The following is a 16329-nucleotide window of genomic DNA, read 5'->3' on the forward strand; positions in this document are numbered from 1 at the left end:
AGGAACAGACAGGGTTGACTGTAAACGCTGCACCTTTGCCATTTCCAATGGCTAGGTTTTGTTTTGATTCAATGTTTTCTTTAGCAGTTTCATGCAACTGAGTTGCTTGCTTGGTCATTTCAGAAAGAGGTGAAAGAACCAATTGCATTGTTATAGGTCTGCAGTCAATTTGGGTAAGGATGTCAAATTTCCTCCTGTAGGATATTAGTGAACTAGGTTTTTTTAATTGCAGTTATTAACTGAATTTAAATTCCCCCTAGTTGTCAAGGTGAGATATGAACTCCTGTCTCCAGAGCATTCATCCAGTTTGGGATCGAACTTTCTCTGTTGACATTTACAATTGACAGCTAAAGGATAGAGTTATGCAGCAAATTTCTTTGATTTCTGGTGGAGATCATCAAGCTGCATCTTTAAAACAAGTTACACTCAAAAGTCAAACGAGTAAAATTCATTACAGTCAATAGTGCAAGGTTCTCAAGAACGGCAAGCTTAAGGGATCAAATGGTTCTCAGTCCAGATGGTTTATTCTCCCCGAAGCTTCTTGCTTACAGTACAAACTATTTACTATGATTTAACATTCCAGAACTAAAGAACATTTTCCAATAAATATCTTGTCTTATCTAGATTGGCATGAATAATTTATCTTCTATCACTACATTGTCTATGGTTCTACATCTTAGTCTTATACTGACACACAGGTCAATATTCATTGTCATCTTTAATGCTACAGTCAATTATTAGTTATGGTGATTTGTTAATTGGAATAATCTAAAGCATTGATCCCTGTTCAGAACTCTGTCAACCTTGTCAGAGAGCACAACATGAACAAATCCATCCACAGATGCTGCCAGACCTGCTGAGCTTTTCCAGCAACATCTGTTTTTAATCCTAATTTACAGCTTCTGTAGTTCTTTCAATTTGTAATGAAAAAATCCCATTCTAAGGGGCAATTAATCAAACCTACTATCTCTGAAAAATATTCGCATCAGTATGCAAAGAGATACAAATATCATTATTGGACAGATTCCACAGATTGAGTAGATTCTTTGTTGGTCATAACATCAGTAAATAACATCAATAAAAATGCAGGCTCTCCATTTAGGACTGTTTATTTAAAAAATAATTACAGCTCTGTTGTAATACAATTGACAAGTTATATCAAATAAAGTGCAATCACAGATGGGTTGTTCCGTACTAGTGACTCAATGCCCATTAATTTTCCAGTATTATGAAGATGAATTCTGGCTTCTGAAATGTGAAATGTCATTATGTAATTCCATTATGTCAAGTTTTGTTTGGGTGTTCACAGGCACACAACACTCCAAAATGTAATTCTCTGACAATCACATGACCAGTAACACAGGTAGAGAACAACCCAGGTGTTAAATTTACAACCACATTTTTGAACCTCACTTTTTCATGTTTAAAAGCATAAGCTGACGTTTCTAGAAACCTGAACAATTTCAAGTTTAAATCACATAACATTACAAAACATGAAGAATATTTGGAAGAAAGCATAAGAGTATTCAGGATTGTTTAAAAATATTATAATAAGTCCAAGCCCTGTGCTCACAAATCGTCAAAACAGTTTTTTCTAATCTTTACCCTGAAAAGTCATCATTGGGCTTAATTAACTCAGCATTATTAGATGCAAGAATGATTTTAGTGACTGCAGAATGTTTTAACTTAAGGAGAAAAGAAAAATCCCAGACTCAAAAATCAGATAAAACAGCAGCATCTTTTGACAAAATACACATTTTCTCTTCTCACTTGCTGCCAGGAATCTGTCACTTAATCTGATACTGACACTCAATGCATTCACCTACTGTCAGGATACCAACATTGAATCCACTGCTTTATTTCACATTTCCAGTATTTTGCTTTTGTTTTACCATTTAATCCATTCATTCTCTTTCAGAACTCTGACACCTTATTCATTCATTACTTGTCAAGATATCAACACACAAGCAGTTTTACAACTAAAAACAAAGAAAATACCCGTTTTTATAGTTGTCTTACATGGTTTGATGTTAAAACTGATTTAAGTTGTATTAAAAACGAGCCACAAGATTCAGCACTGTCCGATGGCTAAGGAATTGATCCTGAAACAACACTTGATTCATTCTGTGATCTAGAAGGCTGAGAAGAAAAAGTCCTTTGGAAATAGACTCAGTTAATGACACCTGTCTCCAGACAAACACACGTTGTCCTCTATCACAGAATCATGGAATCTCTATCGTGTGGAAATAGGCCATTTGGCTCATCAAGACCATACTGACCTCTGAAGAGCATCCCACCCATACCCACCCTCTATCCCATCTCTGTAAACTTGCATTTCCCCTGGCTAATTCACCTAGCCTGCACACCCTGGCCGCTACGGGCAATTTAGCACGGCCAATCCACCTAAGCTGGACATCTTTGGACTGTGGGAGGAAATCGGAGCACCCAGAGGAAATCCGCGCAGACACGGGGAGAATGTGAAAATTCCACACAGACAGTCGCCCAAGGGTGGAATCAAACACAGGTCTCTGGCCCAGTGAGGCAGCAGTGTTAACCACTGAGGCACCATGCCATCCTAGGATATATATCAGGACATCTACAACAACTGTTATCTCACCCTAGAACAGATAAATTATTTCACCAAACAGCCTGTCTTTGCACATTCAGAACCATGGTCCAATTATCAACAGATTGTATACTGGTAGAATTTTTTGAACATTTATCCAAGGACTATACACTCCCTGCATCCCAACCCATGCCTAGAGGGTGTTATTTACATTTAGTATTATTTTAAGAATTCTACTCATTAAGAATTTGGCTGTATGAATAAGTACAATCCATATTGTTTGCAGCCAGTGTGATTTGGGTACTTTAGGTAACTGAAGAGAGAAATATCAAGGATTATATTGGGGTAGAGCCATCTCCCTGATAAGTAGCAATTAAGTGTGTGGGTAATAGTGAGATCATTTCAAGATCAATCCATCGGTTGGTCTAGCTTGCAGTATTATAATAAACTGTAAAACAACACATTAAAAAGTTTCCAACAAACAAGAATAGTAAATCTAGAAAAGCAACCAATTTAGAAAAATCCCTGGTATTGAAGAGGTGGTTTTGAAAATTCTTCAAGAAGTAGTCAAAATATGTAATAAGTAAACAAAGACATACAAATGGTATTGTAAATTGAAATACCTCCTAGTGCAAAATATATTCAAAGCTATATTTTCTGTGGTTTCTCTAACTTTTTCAAAATTTCAGTTAGGAGCATAAGAAGTTTGGAGCACCACCAGAGCTACAGACAGGTTTGCTGCTTTATCTGCTTGATGCCATTACTTAAGATGGGAAGTGGCTGAGAAACACGCTGATCTGCAGACAAATTGAAATTTACTTTAAAAATTGAAATTTGGCATAAGGGAATGCATTTACAAGGGCTGTCAGCAGACAGCTACCATTTTGGTGTTTGATGACAAGGTTTGATGTCACGGACATCATTCCGTTGGCAAGAATTTGATTTGCACTGGTTCTCGGGGTGGAATCTGGGTGGAGTCCACTGGAAAGTTATTTACAAATCTCACTGGCTACGCACTTGGATCCAACACTTCTATTGGACATTGAACAAAAGCGATTTTCAACTTCAGAGTGAATGGAAAACTGCTGTTAACTGCTTATTTCATTATCTTGTGCTCGCATTGCAGGGACTTTTGGGAAGAGTGAACTTATGAAGTATACCCAGAACCTTGCCTTGAAATTAAACTTTCCTGCAAATAGAGGATGAAAGATCAATTGTTTTAATCAGACACAATGCTTCACTTCCTTTAATGCAATAAACACAAGGTGCTTCAGGAAGATGTTACTTTCGCCACTGATTATGAGTGGGCCCAGATCTTAGTTGGTTGTCTATCAATGCCTCTTGGCCAAAGACAATTAATTGTTCCCCAGTGTAAATGCTACTAAAGTTATTTATCTCAGGAATATTTTTACTGGACTTTATTCTGAACATTGAGCAGACAAATCTCAAAATGTCACATTATGGTCTACCAATTTGCCCATCATGTTTCAAGTGCTTGAAATTTAGTAGTCCAACAGTGTAGTACACCAAGGCCTCTAATTACGTGACTAATTCAAATCATAAACCAATGGGGAAAATATGACATTCTGGACCAGCCTAATATGCAACAAGGAACTTCTAGTCATGCAGGCAGCACACAGCCTCCTGAATCAGTATTGGCATCAGGGTTTGCAGAAATCTTCCAGTTGCTCTGCTCCCTCCCCAATGTAACAGAGTTTGTATGGGGAAGGACGGAAAAATAAAAATCAGAAAAATGTAAATCAATGACAATCAGCATTCCCAGTTTAGATTTTTTTCTTCCTTCTGCCTTTGGCACAACCTTTTCCATACCAACCGCCACAGACAGTAGAAGCTACCCCTCCTGGACTCTCCTTGGTTAGTAATTTACGATTATGACTGTCTTCTTCCCCCGGTCTTAGCTGAGTAGCTAGACTGAAAATTGGATCTTTGGACCTTGAAGAAAATCAGGCATTGCAGTGAAAATCATTGAGATATTAATGGATAAAGCTTTTGTAATTTATTCTCAGCAGCTACAATTCACCAACATTATAAAAATCATCTGTTCCTTGATAGTTCAACTAGTAAAGACTGAGTGCAAATGGATTATAATGCTCAATTCTATGTTAACTTTCTAATCTGTAGAGTTTAGCTGACTTCAAGCAGGGGAGATTGTTCCCACAAACAATCAAATTTAGCCTTTCCACTTGAATTCCCTTTCCCTAAAAGGCATGGATGAGGGTTTCAGTCAAAAATGTGGCTGATGCAAAGGAGATGAAGCAGATGCGACAAACTCAAACATGGAGAGATTGAAAAGAGTCCGCTTTAACCAGAAACAGTGGCTGAGAAGGGTACGGAGATACAGATAAAAGAATATTGATAGAGCCGAGGGTTGGTAGTATTTATATGCAAAATTAATCCATACTGTTGGAAGATATCACCAAGCAGCATAATTCAAGGATGATGATGTGGAAGCCAAAAATAAACCCTTGGGAATTCTATTGCGGAGACGGAACCCATTGCTAGTTAAACTCTATTTACAACTCAGTAGGTAGGAGTTGAACCAAGTAAGGATAGTTTCATTCAGCTTGATGGAGTGTAGTGGAGTAAAAGGTTTTGGAGGAAGATAATTTGGTTGATTATCAAAGGGTATAGAGAAATGACTAGTTAGAAATGTGGCCAATACAGCTTGGAACAAATCAGACATGGAGTTGCAAGGAAGATGGTCATTGATTAAGCTGAAGAATTTTGGAGAAGAAAATCTGGTTGGAAATCCAAAGTTTGTTTCCAAAGACACAGGTATTGAGTGGAGGCTTTCAGTTACAATTAAGGGTGATGGTGTTGATTTTGAAAGGATGAAGGTCAACAGGACATTAGAAACAGGATCCATATATAGTGTAAATGCTAGAAATGAGGTTAGGTCATCAGCAATATAATGTGAATGGACTCAAGAGAATAGGAGATTAACCTTGCAACAAGTGGACACAAGTAGTGGTAAAGAAACTAGAGAAAGACAGTCGGAGAAGGTCTGGCTTGATGAAAAAAGTGATAGACATGGTAAAAGGTAGTGAACAGATGGTCTTAAGCATATTGGCGAGATTCTCACATTTCTAATCTGCGAATTAATCATTTTTGCAGGGGAGAGCAAGATCTTGTCCCGATTAATGTGATTGCAGGCAATAAATGGAAAGAATTGATGGAAGGAAATTGAGGGGGTTTTGGGAACATAAGGGTAGGAGCAAGTACAAAAGGCATTAAAAGGTGAAGGTTATATATTGGTTGACTGGATGGATAGCTACAGAGGTTTATGCTAAGTGTTGGACCAAGACTCAGCAGTTAAGGGCCTGAATGTGTAGTTCTAAGTTACTTAGATGAAGGGATTATTCCAGAGAAAGCAAAAGGTAAACAGTGTTCAAAAATGGTTGTGTGAGAAGCGAGGGAGATGTGGAAGTGATTTGAGATGGCTTTAGCTGCGATTGATTCAATAAGGAGGATAAAGACTTTTGTTGAGGGAGTGTTCATGGAAATTGGTGGAAAACTTTAAAATGGAGAAAGAGGCAAAAGAAGGACGAGAGAAGCATCAAGATGAAATACCTGATACCTGTCATAATGTGGAATTTCAAGACAAAGTTCTTTCAATAGCAATCGCATGACATCATCACATTTTGCATGGATCTTCAGTGTAGCAATATCATCCTTTGGTGTCCACTGTTAAAGAAAAGGAAAGCATAACAAATTACAACTTACACTGATTTACTGTCTTTAAAATGGAAAAACGTCTAAAGATGCTTCAAAGTTAATCGGCCTGGATGAAATAGGAAAACATTATGAAGGCAAAAAATGGCGCTGTTTGATAAAGAAATAAGACAGAGCAAGGCAAATAATTTTAGAAGGAATATCTGGAGTATGGTACTGGGAAGTGAGTAGGCAAGGTGGAAAGCAGCGAATGACACTGTTACCAAAGATCAAATAGATGGCGATCGCAACATGCAGTGGACCAGAGTTGGAAGAATGGGAAGCACAACCTTAGACTTAGGCATAGGATCTCAAAAGATTACAAAGAAATGAGCAGGACTGTAGAAGATTGTGAAGATTTTGAAATGGATACAAAGAGATGGAAGCCACTGGAGTCAAAGTAAGAGTGTATGAGGAAGCAGATAATGACAAAAGATTTTGGTAAGGGATGCAGGATTTGAAATTCACCTCAGCACAGCAGGGCAGAAACTTACAGATCATTTAATTTAGGACAAATGGGCATTCAAGATAGTTAAAAATTGGGGAAATCAGGCCTTAAGATTACAGCTCAAAATGAGTACAATGGTTTCAGTCTTACTGATGTCCTGACTCATCCACAACACAATGCCAGACACTCAGTCCAAAGGCACAATGAAGGGCGATGTACAGGGCCAAATCAAGGATAAAGCTTTGCGCACAAAGATTAGTACACAATTAGTACAACTGTGCATGCCAATTTGGAAGTGGTAAAAGCATTCAAACATAAATCAACAAAATTAATTTTGCTGGTGTACAAACAAAACAGAGTGGATTCAAACATAAATATACTCTACTGTTTTAAGTTACTATACTTAATTTACACAAAGGAAGATCAATCACAAAGCTCACTTCTTTCTCACAAGCCACAGAATTTTATTTCACCTCAACACAAAAAAAAAAACACCATCTTTAAAAGGATATTAGATTCACCATGAATTAAAGTCAAAATCTGAACTAATTCTTAGGCCATAGAGTTGACATTACAACACATTAATAAAATGCCAACAGATCATGTAATTTATTACTGAATGGATTAATTTCACTTGCATGACCTGAGGTAGCTAAATTTACAATTTTAGCTATGGAAGTCAGCATATAATCAATCAGTCTTAAAAACAAAGACATTATTACACAAGCCTGTTTTTGAAAGATCAAATTTTGAAATCACTAACTCAACTAATTTAACAGGCATTTAGAGAAAAGGAGATAATACTGCGTCATAGAGAGTAGGATATGACACAAACAGAAAATGCTGAAAACACTCAGCAGGTCTAGTAGCATCTGTAGAGAGAAGCAGAGTGATCATTTAATTTCTGCGGCTGATTTCGAAATCTGACGAATTACTGAAGACCAGAAATGTTAATTTTGCTTCTGCTAATATTAACTGATGCTGACAGACTTGCTAAGTATTGGCAGCATCCACAGTATTTAGCTTTTGTGTTTGTGTAGGATATGGTTCATTGAACTACTTAGCCAGTAGCACAAGACTTCCAGATTTATTGTACACAAAATGATTGTACAAATCCCTCCATGACTGTTAAAACTGAATTCAATCCTCAAAGTGAGTCAGAAATTAAAAAAACTGGTTTTGGTAAACAAAAAAAAAAAAAAAAAAAATCAAAGCTTTGGTTTGCTAACATTTTTTAATAGGGTTGAAAACCTGTTGTTCTCATCTGGTTTGATAAGTGAGACCAGTTCCACACCAATGTAATCAAAATCCACTTTACGCAGACAGCTCTAAATCACAAGAATGAATAAACTAGTGCTTACCTGTAGATTTACTATGTACAACTTTGGCCTTTTATGAGGTACCCTGCTCATGCACCAAAGACATGCATATTTTTTAAGAACCTGTAATAAGGAAAGTGTATTTTTCAAAACAACAAAAAAAAAATAGCTTGATAGAACTTGCTCACATTTTAATGCAGATTTTAGGCATAATATTCAGATTGGACATAACAGAAATGTGAAGGTATTTCTCTAACAAAGAAGCAATTTCAAACAACAGGAGTCAGCATTGTGATCGGCAGTATGCCTTATCTGCCAAAATCCAAATGTGCTCAGCAGACACCAATGTATCTGTTCTTCTCAATCACATTGTTGAACCAAAACACTAGAAGAGTATTATATTTGATGTCTAGCATTGCCTTCACTTGGAGGGTTTGTGTACGCTGGAAGTTGGTGTCCGCAAGAACCACAAGGAAAGGCAGTGTTGAAGCATGAAACATGGTATAGTACATAGCACTATTCTCATTCTTGTTGAGCATACTGTTGAAACAAAATAAAAAGTTACAAGCTGCAATCAGTCTAATCTGGAAATGGGTAGTGCCAAAAATAAGGGCACATAAGCAATTCTTTGCAGTGATAGCTATCTTCAATGCAATTCCATTCCTGAAGTAAGGGAACCAAAATTGTATGCAATATTCCAGCTGTAGTCTCACTAATGCCTTTTAAAGTTTCAGCAATACTTTCTCACCTTTAGTCTCTATTCCTTTAGCAATAAATGCCAACATTTATTTGCCTTATTAGCTGCTGTAACTGCATATCAACTTTCTGCAATCCACATGCACAAGGACACCCAGATCCCTCTGCACCAAAGCACTCTGAAGCTTCTCTACATTTGAATTTGTTTTCTATTCCGCTGACCAAAATGGATAACCTCACACTTATCAACATTGGACATCAGCCAAATTTTGGCCCATTCACCCAACTTATCCATATCCATGTGTAAAATTATTTGTTTAATACATCTTATTTTCCTACCTATTTTAGGGTCATCTGCAAGTTTGGCTTTAGTACTTTCTATCACAGCCAAGTCTGTTAATACACATTGCAAATAGTTGGGGGCCAAGAATCAAACCCTACGCACCCCACTACTTGCATCTTGCCAACTGGAAAAAGACCCATTTATCCAGACTTTTTGCTTTCTGATGATTAGCCAATCCTCTACTCAAGCTGATAAATTACCCTTAAGCGATATGTAAACTTACCATGTGTATTCACCTTTTGTGCAGCATTGTACAAATGCCTTCTCAAAGTCCAAATAAATCATGTCTACAGGATCCCCACTACCCAAATTTCATGTTACATCTTTGAAAAATTCCAGCAAATTAATCAAACATGATTTAGCCTTCACAAAACCATGCTGTCTGTGACAAATTGCATTTTGACTTTCCAAATGTCCTGTTATTTCTCCCTTATAGATGGATTCTCACAATTTCCCAATGGCATGTTAAACTAACTGGTCTGGGGTTTCCTACTTTATGCTTCCATCCCTTTTTGAATAAGGATGGTTATACTGGCATATCTCCAATCCACTGGAACCGTTCCCGCATCCACGGAATTTTGGACTATTATAACCAATGGAGTTTAGGGGAGGTGATGGTCTAGTGGCATTATTACTGTACTGTTAATCTAGAGATCCATGTGACATCCTGGAGATCTAGGTTCGAATCCCACCATAGCAGATGGTGGAATTTGAAGTCAATTTTTTAAAAAATCTGGATTTAAAGAGTCTAATGACAATGCTTAATCCATTGTCAATTGCCAGAAATACCCATCTGGTTCACTAATGTCCTTTAGGGAAGGAAACTGCCATCATTACCTGGTCTTGGCTACAGACCCACAGCAATGTGGTTGACTCTTAACTGCCCTCTAGACAATTAGGGATGCGCAATAAATGCCTAGTCAATGATGCCCTCATCCCATGAATAAAGAAAAAAAATTATGAAATTATGAAAGCTACTGCTCCCGAAGAGTTAAATCTTTTAATGTGGTATTTGTTCATTATTATTTTAAAAGCCAAATAATTTTGACATATGGAGATTACTATGGATTCTATAATCCTTTTTTAAATTTTTACTTATCTTCTCTAGCCTACATAAAAGTTGCTAGAAATTCTTATTTACACAAAAATGTACAAGGTGTGGCATGACTATTTCAAATACAACTCAAAGTCCATTCATTATCTGAAGTGACAAAGGAAGTTTCTGGGAAACATTGTTTAACCTTTAAACTGGATCCGAGACAAATGATGACATCAGCTTTCTTGGCTGCTTCAGCTGCTCCTTTCCAATTGAGTGGCTGCTCCAGTGTTCCCTTTTCCCCAAAGTGCACAATTGTGTCTCGCAGCTCACCGTTACATTTGTGGCACTTTCTTCCAGTATTGTGTTTGTGCAGTGATGTGCGTTCCGTGACATCAAATAGACGAATATATTCTCTGTTAGGAGAGCAATATGTGCATACCTGCGAAAACCACATCACCATAATCAAGAGAAATGTTAACAGTAATCAATAGTGTCTGTAATTATATCAGGGAGTATAGAAACTAAACATAATGAGAAGCTAACAAAGTGCATGCAAGGCAGACGTCCAGGTACAGCGGTGACACAGTAGCAGAGATACAAATTGGCAGGTTAGTAGAAGATACAGTTATGTATAAATGGATCAGTTTCTGATTAGCAGGTCTGACAAATGGAGTCCCACAGAGGTCTGTGCTGGGCCCTCAATTTTTTACAATGTTACATTAATAATATAGATGAGGGTACTGAAGGCATGGAGTCTAAGTTTGCAAATTACACAAAGATTGGTAGGAACATTTGTTGCTGATGCAACATAAGGAGGATGCAGACAAATACAGTTAAAGTGAATAGGCACAAATCTTGCAGATAGGAGCGTAATGTGGGAAAATGGGAAGTTCACTTTGGCAGGAAGAATAAAAGAGCACAGTATGACTAAAATGGAGAATGATTGCAAAATTCTGTGGTGTAGACAGATCTAGATGTCCTAGTGCACAAGTTAAAAAGGATTACATGCTGTACCTAGCTGCGTATTAATCAGGGAGGCTAATGGGACGGTCGCCTTTATGATGAGAGTACTGGAATATAAAAGTAAGGATGTTATGCTTTATTTATACAGGGCATTGGTGAGACCACAGAACAAAGAATGTATACAGTTTTGTTCTCCTAATTTAGGGAAAGATGTAAATGCACTGACGGTGATTCAGAGATGGTTCACTGCATTGTTACCTGGAGGGAGTGAATTGTCTTATGAGGAAAGATTCAATAGGCTGGGTTTGTTTTCACTAGAGTTTAGAAGAGCAAGGGATGATTTGATTGAAGTTTAAAAGGTCTTGAATTGTCTTCACAAGATGGATGTGAACAGGACGTTTAATCTTAGGGAAGAAGGGGACACTGTTTTTAAAGTAGTAACTGTCCTTTTAGGACAGAAATGAGGGGAATATTTTACCCCTCAGAGAAACGTGCAACTTCTAACCCTGTGGCTCAGGAGGAGGTGCAGGTGGGGGTCATTGAATATTTATAACTTGGAAGTAGGTAAATTCTTGTTAGGCAAGGGAATCAAACATTACTGGGGACAAGTGGGAATATGGGATATTGGAACACCAACAGTTGAATAGAAGAGCACTTTTAATGAGCTGAACAGCCCTCTTTTGCTCTAATTTGTATGTTCATCTGAGAGCCATTTTAATTTTACAGCCCACAGCTCTTAAAAGAATCTGGCCACTAATTCATAAAATGATAGACAGTTGTGAGAAAACCTTAGTGAGGAGTGCAAGTTAAGATTCTGTACCTAGGTACCCTTGTATCTAAGATAGTGCCATTAAGCAGCAACTTGAAAATTTTTCACTATACTCACGTAAGTAACAATAAAGCTAATTCAATTCAATGGTCAGAGTCATGTCTTAATAACTATTCATCAGACTTCGCCACTTACCATTCCATTATTTTATGTTTCTTGAAACATGATTGATAGCCCTCCCTGGCAAAAATGTTGGCCGTTGTAGCATCTCTCTATTAATTTTACACTAACTTTTTATTTTCATAAATCAAAAAAACAGTGCACTTCTAATATGTAGAAACCTCCAGCAAGGAAAGACCCATCCAGCCCAACAGACTAAACCAGTATTTATCCACCATAAAAGCTTCCTTACACGTTGCAGTTAATATTCTTCTTTTCCTTTTCCACTATGAATTAAGTCCCTCCTTAAATGTGTTACTGCATTGTAAAGCTATTTGTCTCAACCTTTCCATGTCACATGAATTCAACACTATACTCATCCTATTTGCAAAGGATTTCCTCCTAAATCAATTTAATCTGGCTATGTATGTATCCCTCCGTTCTGTGTTCATTCACAAGAGGAAACAGCTCCTCCACAGCCATTCTACTAAAGTCTTTAAAAAATTAACAACCACAGTGTCTCAGTTTTCACCTTCACAAAGCTACAGCCTTCTTAATTGGTGTTTGCTATGTGGAAAACTCTTGATGTTAGAAACTGTAGGTGGTTGAGTCAATTGTACAACTCAGAGTTATGAATCTTTTCTTGCATTGTTCTTTGAGTTACGCCCAGGACATTTTTGCCTGTAATTTCCTCTTCTGAGAAAAAGAGCAAACAAAATAAGGAAGGCAGAATATTTCAAACTTATACACTGCAGTATTTTAATTGTGCCTCAAAGGCAAAAATCATGCATATCAGTAAATAGCTGAGCTATATAGATCAGAAAGGACCTGAGTTCACTGCCAGTTTGCTCAATTATTTGATCTCAATCACATCAATTACAGCACAACAACTGGCTTCAGGTCTTGGGTTACAAATGCAAAAATCTGCCTTAGTATCCATTCAGAAACTTTATTGGGAGTATATAGAGATGAACAATGGGCAAATATATATTTTGGGAAAAAGATAATTCTACTCATTTTTCCCATTTTGATTCCTTACTGCAGTGTTGTCACAGGCTTACAGGCCATCTTGTACTGCTCCGTCAAGTGGTCATTATTTATGTATGAATCGTAACAGTACAGAGGTAATGTGCTCAGGAGAAGGAAAATCTTGATTGAAAAAGAAATTACAAAGACATTGTTGTAAGATATTTTAATTTTAAAACATCTAAACATGGTTACAAAAAGAGAAACAAACACAATTAGTGTGTGACATTACCAACTATCTTTAAGTGACAAAAGACAAGCAAATTGTCAGACAGGTTCACATGATAAATTATGGGTGCATCCTGATGTCCCAATAATGAGATTAATATTGGTATAACATACTCATGCTATGTGCCAGCTTCTCAATCATCTTACCTCTATGTACATATTTCCATGTAGCTCAGAAAGTGCCTTCCGGGGTAAACTGCTACGTAAATGTAATCCATCACAATTCTGAGACACTACGTGGCGCACCTGGAGGGAGAAATATAACAAGGATACTTCTAAAGCTGGGTTTTTGAATTCTCTACGTTCTGATATGGCCATGAAAAGCCTCGCGAAAGGCACAAAGTCAAATGCTAACCCGAGTTCTTCATATTTTAATAAAAAAAATCAATTTGTAAAAGGCAGATGTAACCAATTGCTTTACAGTGACTAGTGACCCAAGAGACGTTTCCCCTCAACTATATCTCAGGATTTCCCAAAGATAGAGATGGCACAGATGAGGAGGATAATGAACCATTGTCTTATACACATCCCTTCCTTCAGTTGGATTTGAGTTCACAAAACAATTTCTACCTTGTCAAAAAGAGAGGGAACAGTGATTTAGTAAACTAAAAGCACTGCAAATACAAAATAGCAATTTAACTGAGAAAAAGCAGAAAATTTTTCCTTTGGAAACTTTTGGCATTAAGGAGTCATTTTATCCCGTGAGGAAGTGAATATTACACCACAGAGCCAATTAATTTTAATGATGCAGTTAAACTACAATTATAATTAACTGTTCTTTACTGAATTAAAAAGGAGCTATGTTGAAAGAAAGGGACTGTAGATCATAGCAAGATTAACAATGCGCATTAGCAGTGATCAAGAACTCAACTGCTAAGCTAATAAACAGGGATAAATGGGACAATCATACAGAAGTCCATAGTTGCGCCTTTCCACAAAGGCATTATTTTACATGGCTCCATTAAATGTTTTATAGTTAATGGCTTTCTTGCAAAAGAAAAGGGAAGGAAAAGCCTAAACTGTATGACACATTACTGAAATTCTGTGCATTGAAAATTAAGGATTTAACAATTGTCGAATCCATGAAACCAAGGGCTTACTAGTTTAACATTTGCAATTTTCAATACCTACTGTTAAGTCTTCACCAACATTTTGACACTAATTATTGGCCAGAAAGGGGCGTGTTTATTTTAAGTCATCTAATTCCTATTTCAGTGTTAATCTCAGCTGGTCAACATGGTTGTCTCATGTTTTTATATTTTCAGCACAGAAATTTTGGTGTATTTGATTTCTGTCCAGCTATATTTGAGGAAGTTTCTTTATTCTGTTCTAGTTCTACATATGCCAGCAAGGAAAGTTTTACAGTGGGCTCAAGGGAATTTTAATTGCATTATTTGAATTTCATCCAGAGTTGTCCCTGAACACACAAATGATTAGGGTTTTCCATAGTGAAAGAATTAAAAACTTGCTGACATTTATTCTACACAAGTCAGTTTTTTATTGAGAATTTAATTTCAGAAAACACTTTTTTTCCATGGCGCCTGCAAGAATTCATGATTATTAAAATGATATGCAAATATTTACAAAAGGGTTCCCAAATGATTTTCTCTACGACAGCATAGATATACAAGACAGTATCCATTAAATTGCATCTAATACCAACCTGCGTGTACAAGCGAATTTTGTTGCTTTGATTTGGGATAAAGAAGTGCAAATAGCCCACTCCAAACCTCTGGTCTGACCTATGCTTGTAGGTCTAGGTCAATGAGTAAAAAGTGCGCATTTCACTGAATTAACAGGGCTTGTAGAGCTGATTGACAGAGCATGGAGGCTGCATGTCAACTACAGACTCAGTTTGAACATCTGTCTTACATTAAGGAAAGAAGAAATTGGCTGAGCAAGATAGCAAAAACAATATTGACTAATGTGACCAAGTTCTATAGTAAAAATAGGGACAGGTTGTGCAAATGGGTTTTCAGATAAATAAAGGGGTAGATGGCTGAGGGGACAGGAAAAATGGCTCAGGATCAGAAAACAAAGATTAGTGGCACATGGTTATTTTTCAAACTGCCAGGAAGTATGCAGTGGTGCCCTCTCAAGGTCAGTGTTGGAATCAATCTTCTTTTGAATATGTATCAATGACCTGAACTTAGGAATGCTGTACTGAACAAAATCTGAAAGTTTCAGGGAAGACACAAAGCAAGGAAATGTACTAATAATTGATGGAGGGTTGCAAATGAATTCAGAAAGACATACTGGTGAAATGGACAAATGGCGAACACAACTTAAAGTTTTAAGAAGTCTGGAGTAATTTATTTTGTTGGGAACAAAGAGTGGAAGCACTTGGAATGGTAAAATAATGGTTGTTACTAAACTAGAAATTTGGAGGTCTGGACTAATGAATTCAAAACTAGTTAATTAAAAAGGTTTGGAATAAAAAAAAACTAGATCAGTAATGATGACCATGAACTACCAGACTGCTGAAAAGCCCTAAACTAAAACAAAGAAATGCAGATTTGGAGATCTGAACCAAAACAGAAATTGCTGAAGAAACTCAGCATGTCTGGCTGCATCGTTAGGGAGAAAGCAGAGTTAACATTTCAAGTCTGGCAAATCTTCAACAGAATGCTAGATTCTGCCAGCCTGAGTCTCTCCAGTGATTTCTGTTTTTGTTGCTGAAAAGCCCACTTTGTTTACTGATGTCCTTTAGCAAAGGCAAGTACTTCAGACTGGAATGTAGTTGAAGATTAACCCCTCCTGGGATAGGTTAGTAAGCCACTCAGTTGTCAAAGATAGGTCACCATGCTCTCGTTGTCAGTTAGTGTTGAGCAATAAATGCTAGCTTTGCTAGTGATGCCCATATCCTATGAATGAGCAAAAGAAGCAAGCTAACTTAAAATGTATCAGAGATAGCAGGAACTGCAGATGCTGGAAAATCTGAGATAACAAGGTGTAGAGTTGGATGAACACAGCAGGCCAAGCAGCATCATAGGAGCAGGAAGGCTGATGTTTCGGGCCTAGACCCTTCATCAGAAATGGTT

General features: G+C 37.2%; 1 protein-coding gene across 1 annotated transcript in view; it reads right to left on the minus strand.

The window, feature by feature from the left end:
* Positions 1-1093: 1093 nt before the first annotated feature.
* The window catches only part of sirt7 (sirtuin 7), a 29705-nt gene continuing 14469 nt past the window's right edge, over positions 1094-16329 (minus strand). Inside the window, exons 6-10 of the mRNA XM_048611103.1 lie at positions 13436-13534; positions 10346-10582; positions 8108-8188; positions 6165-6271; positions 1094-4519 (exon numbers count right to left, since the gene is read on the minus strand). Of these exons, the coding sequence (XP_048467060.1) occupies positions 4351-4519; positions 6165-6271; positions 8108-8188; positions 10346-10582; positions 13436-13534 (693 nt within the window). The 3' untranslated portion in view covers positions 1094-4350. The remainder of the gene's footprint in view (positions 4520-6164; positions 6272-8107; positions 8189-10345; positions 10583-13435; positions 13535-16329) is intronic.

The sequence above is a fragment of the Rhincodon typus genome, chromosome 23, assembly GCF_021869965.1.
Source record: "Rhincodon typus isolate 14 chromosome 23, sRhiTyp1.1, whole genome shotgun sequence".
Taxonomy (NCBI): domain Eukaryota; kingdom Metazoa; phylum Chordata; class Chondrichthyes; order Orectolobiformes; family Rhincodontidae; genus Rhincodon; species Rhincodon typus.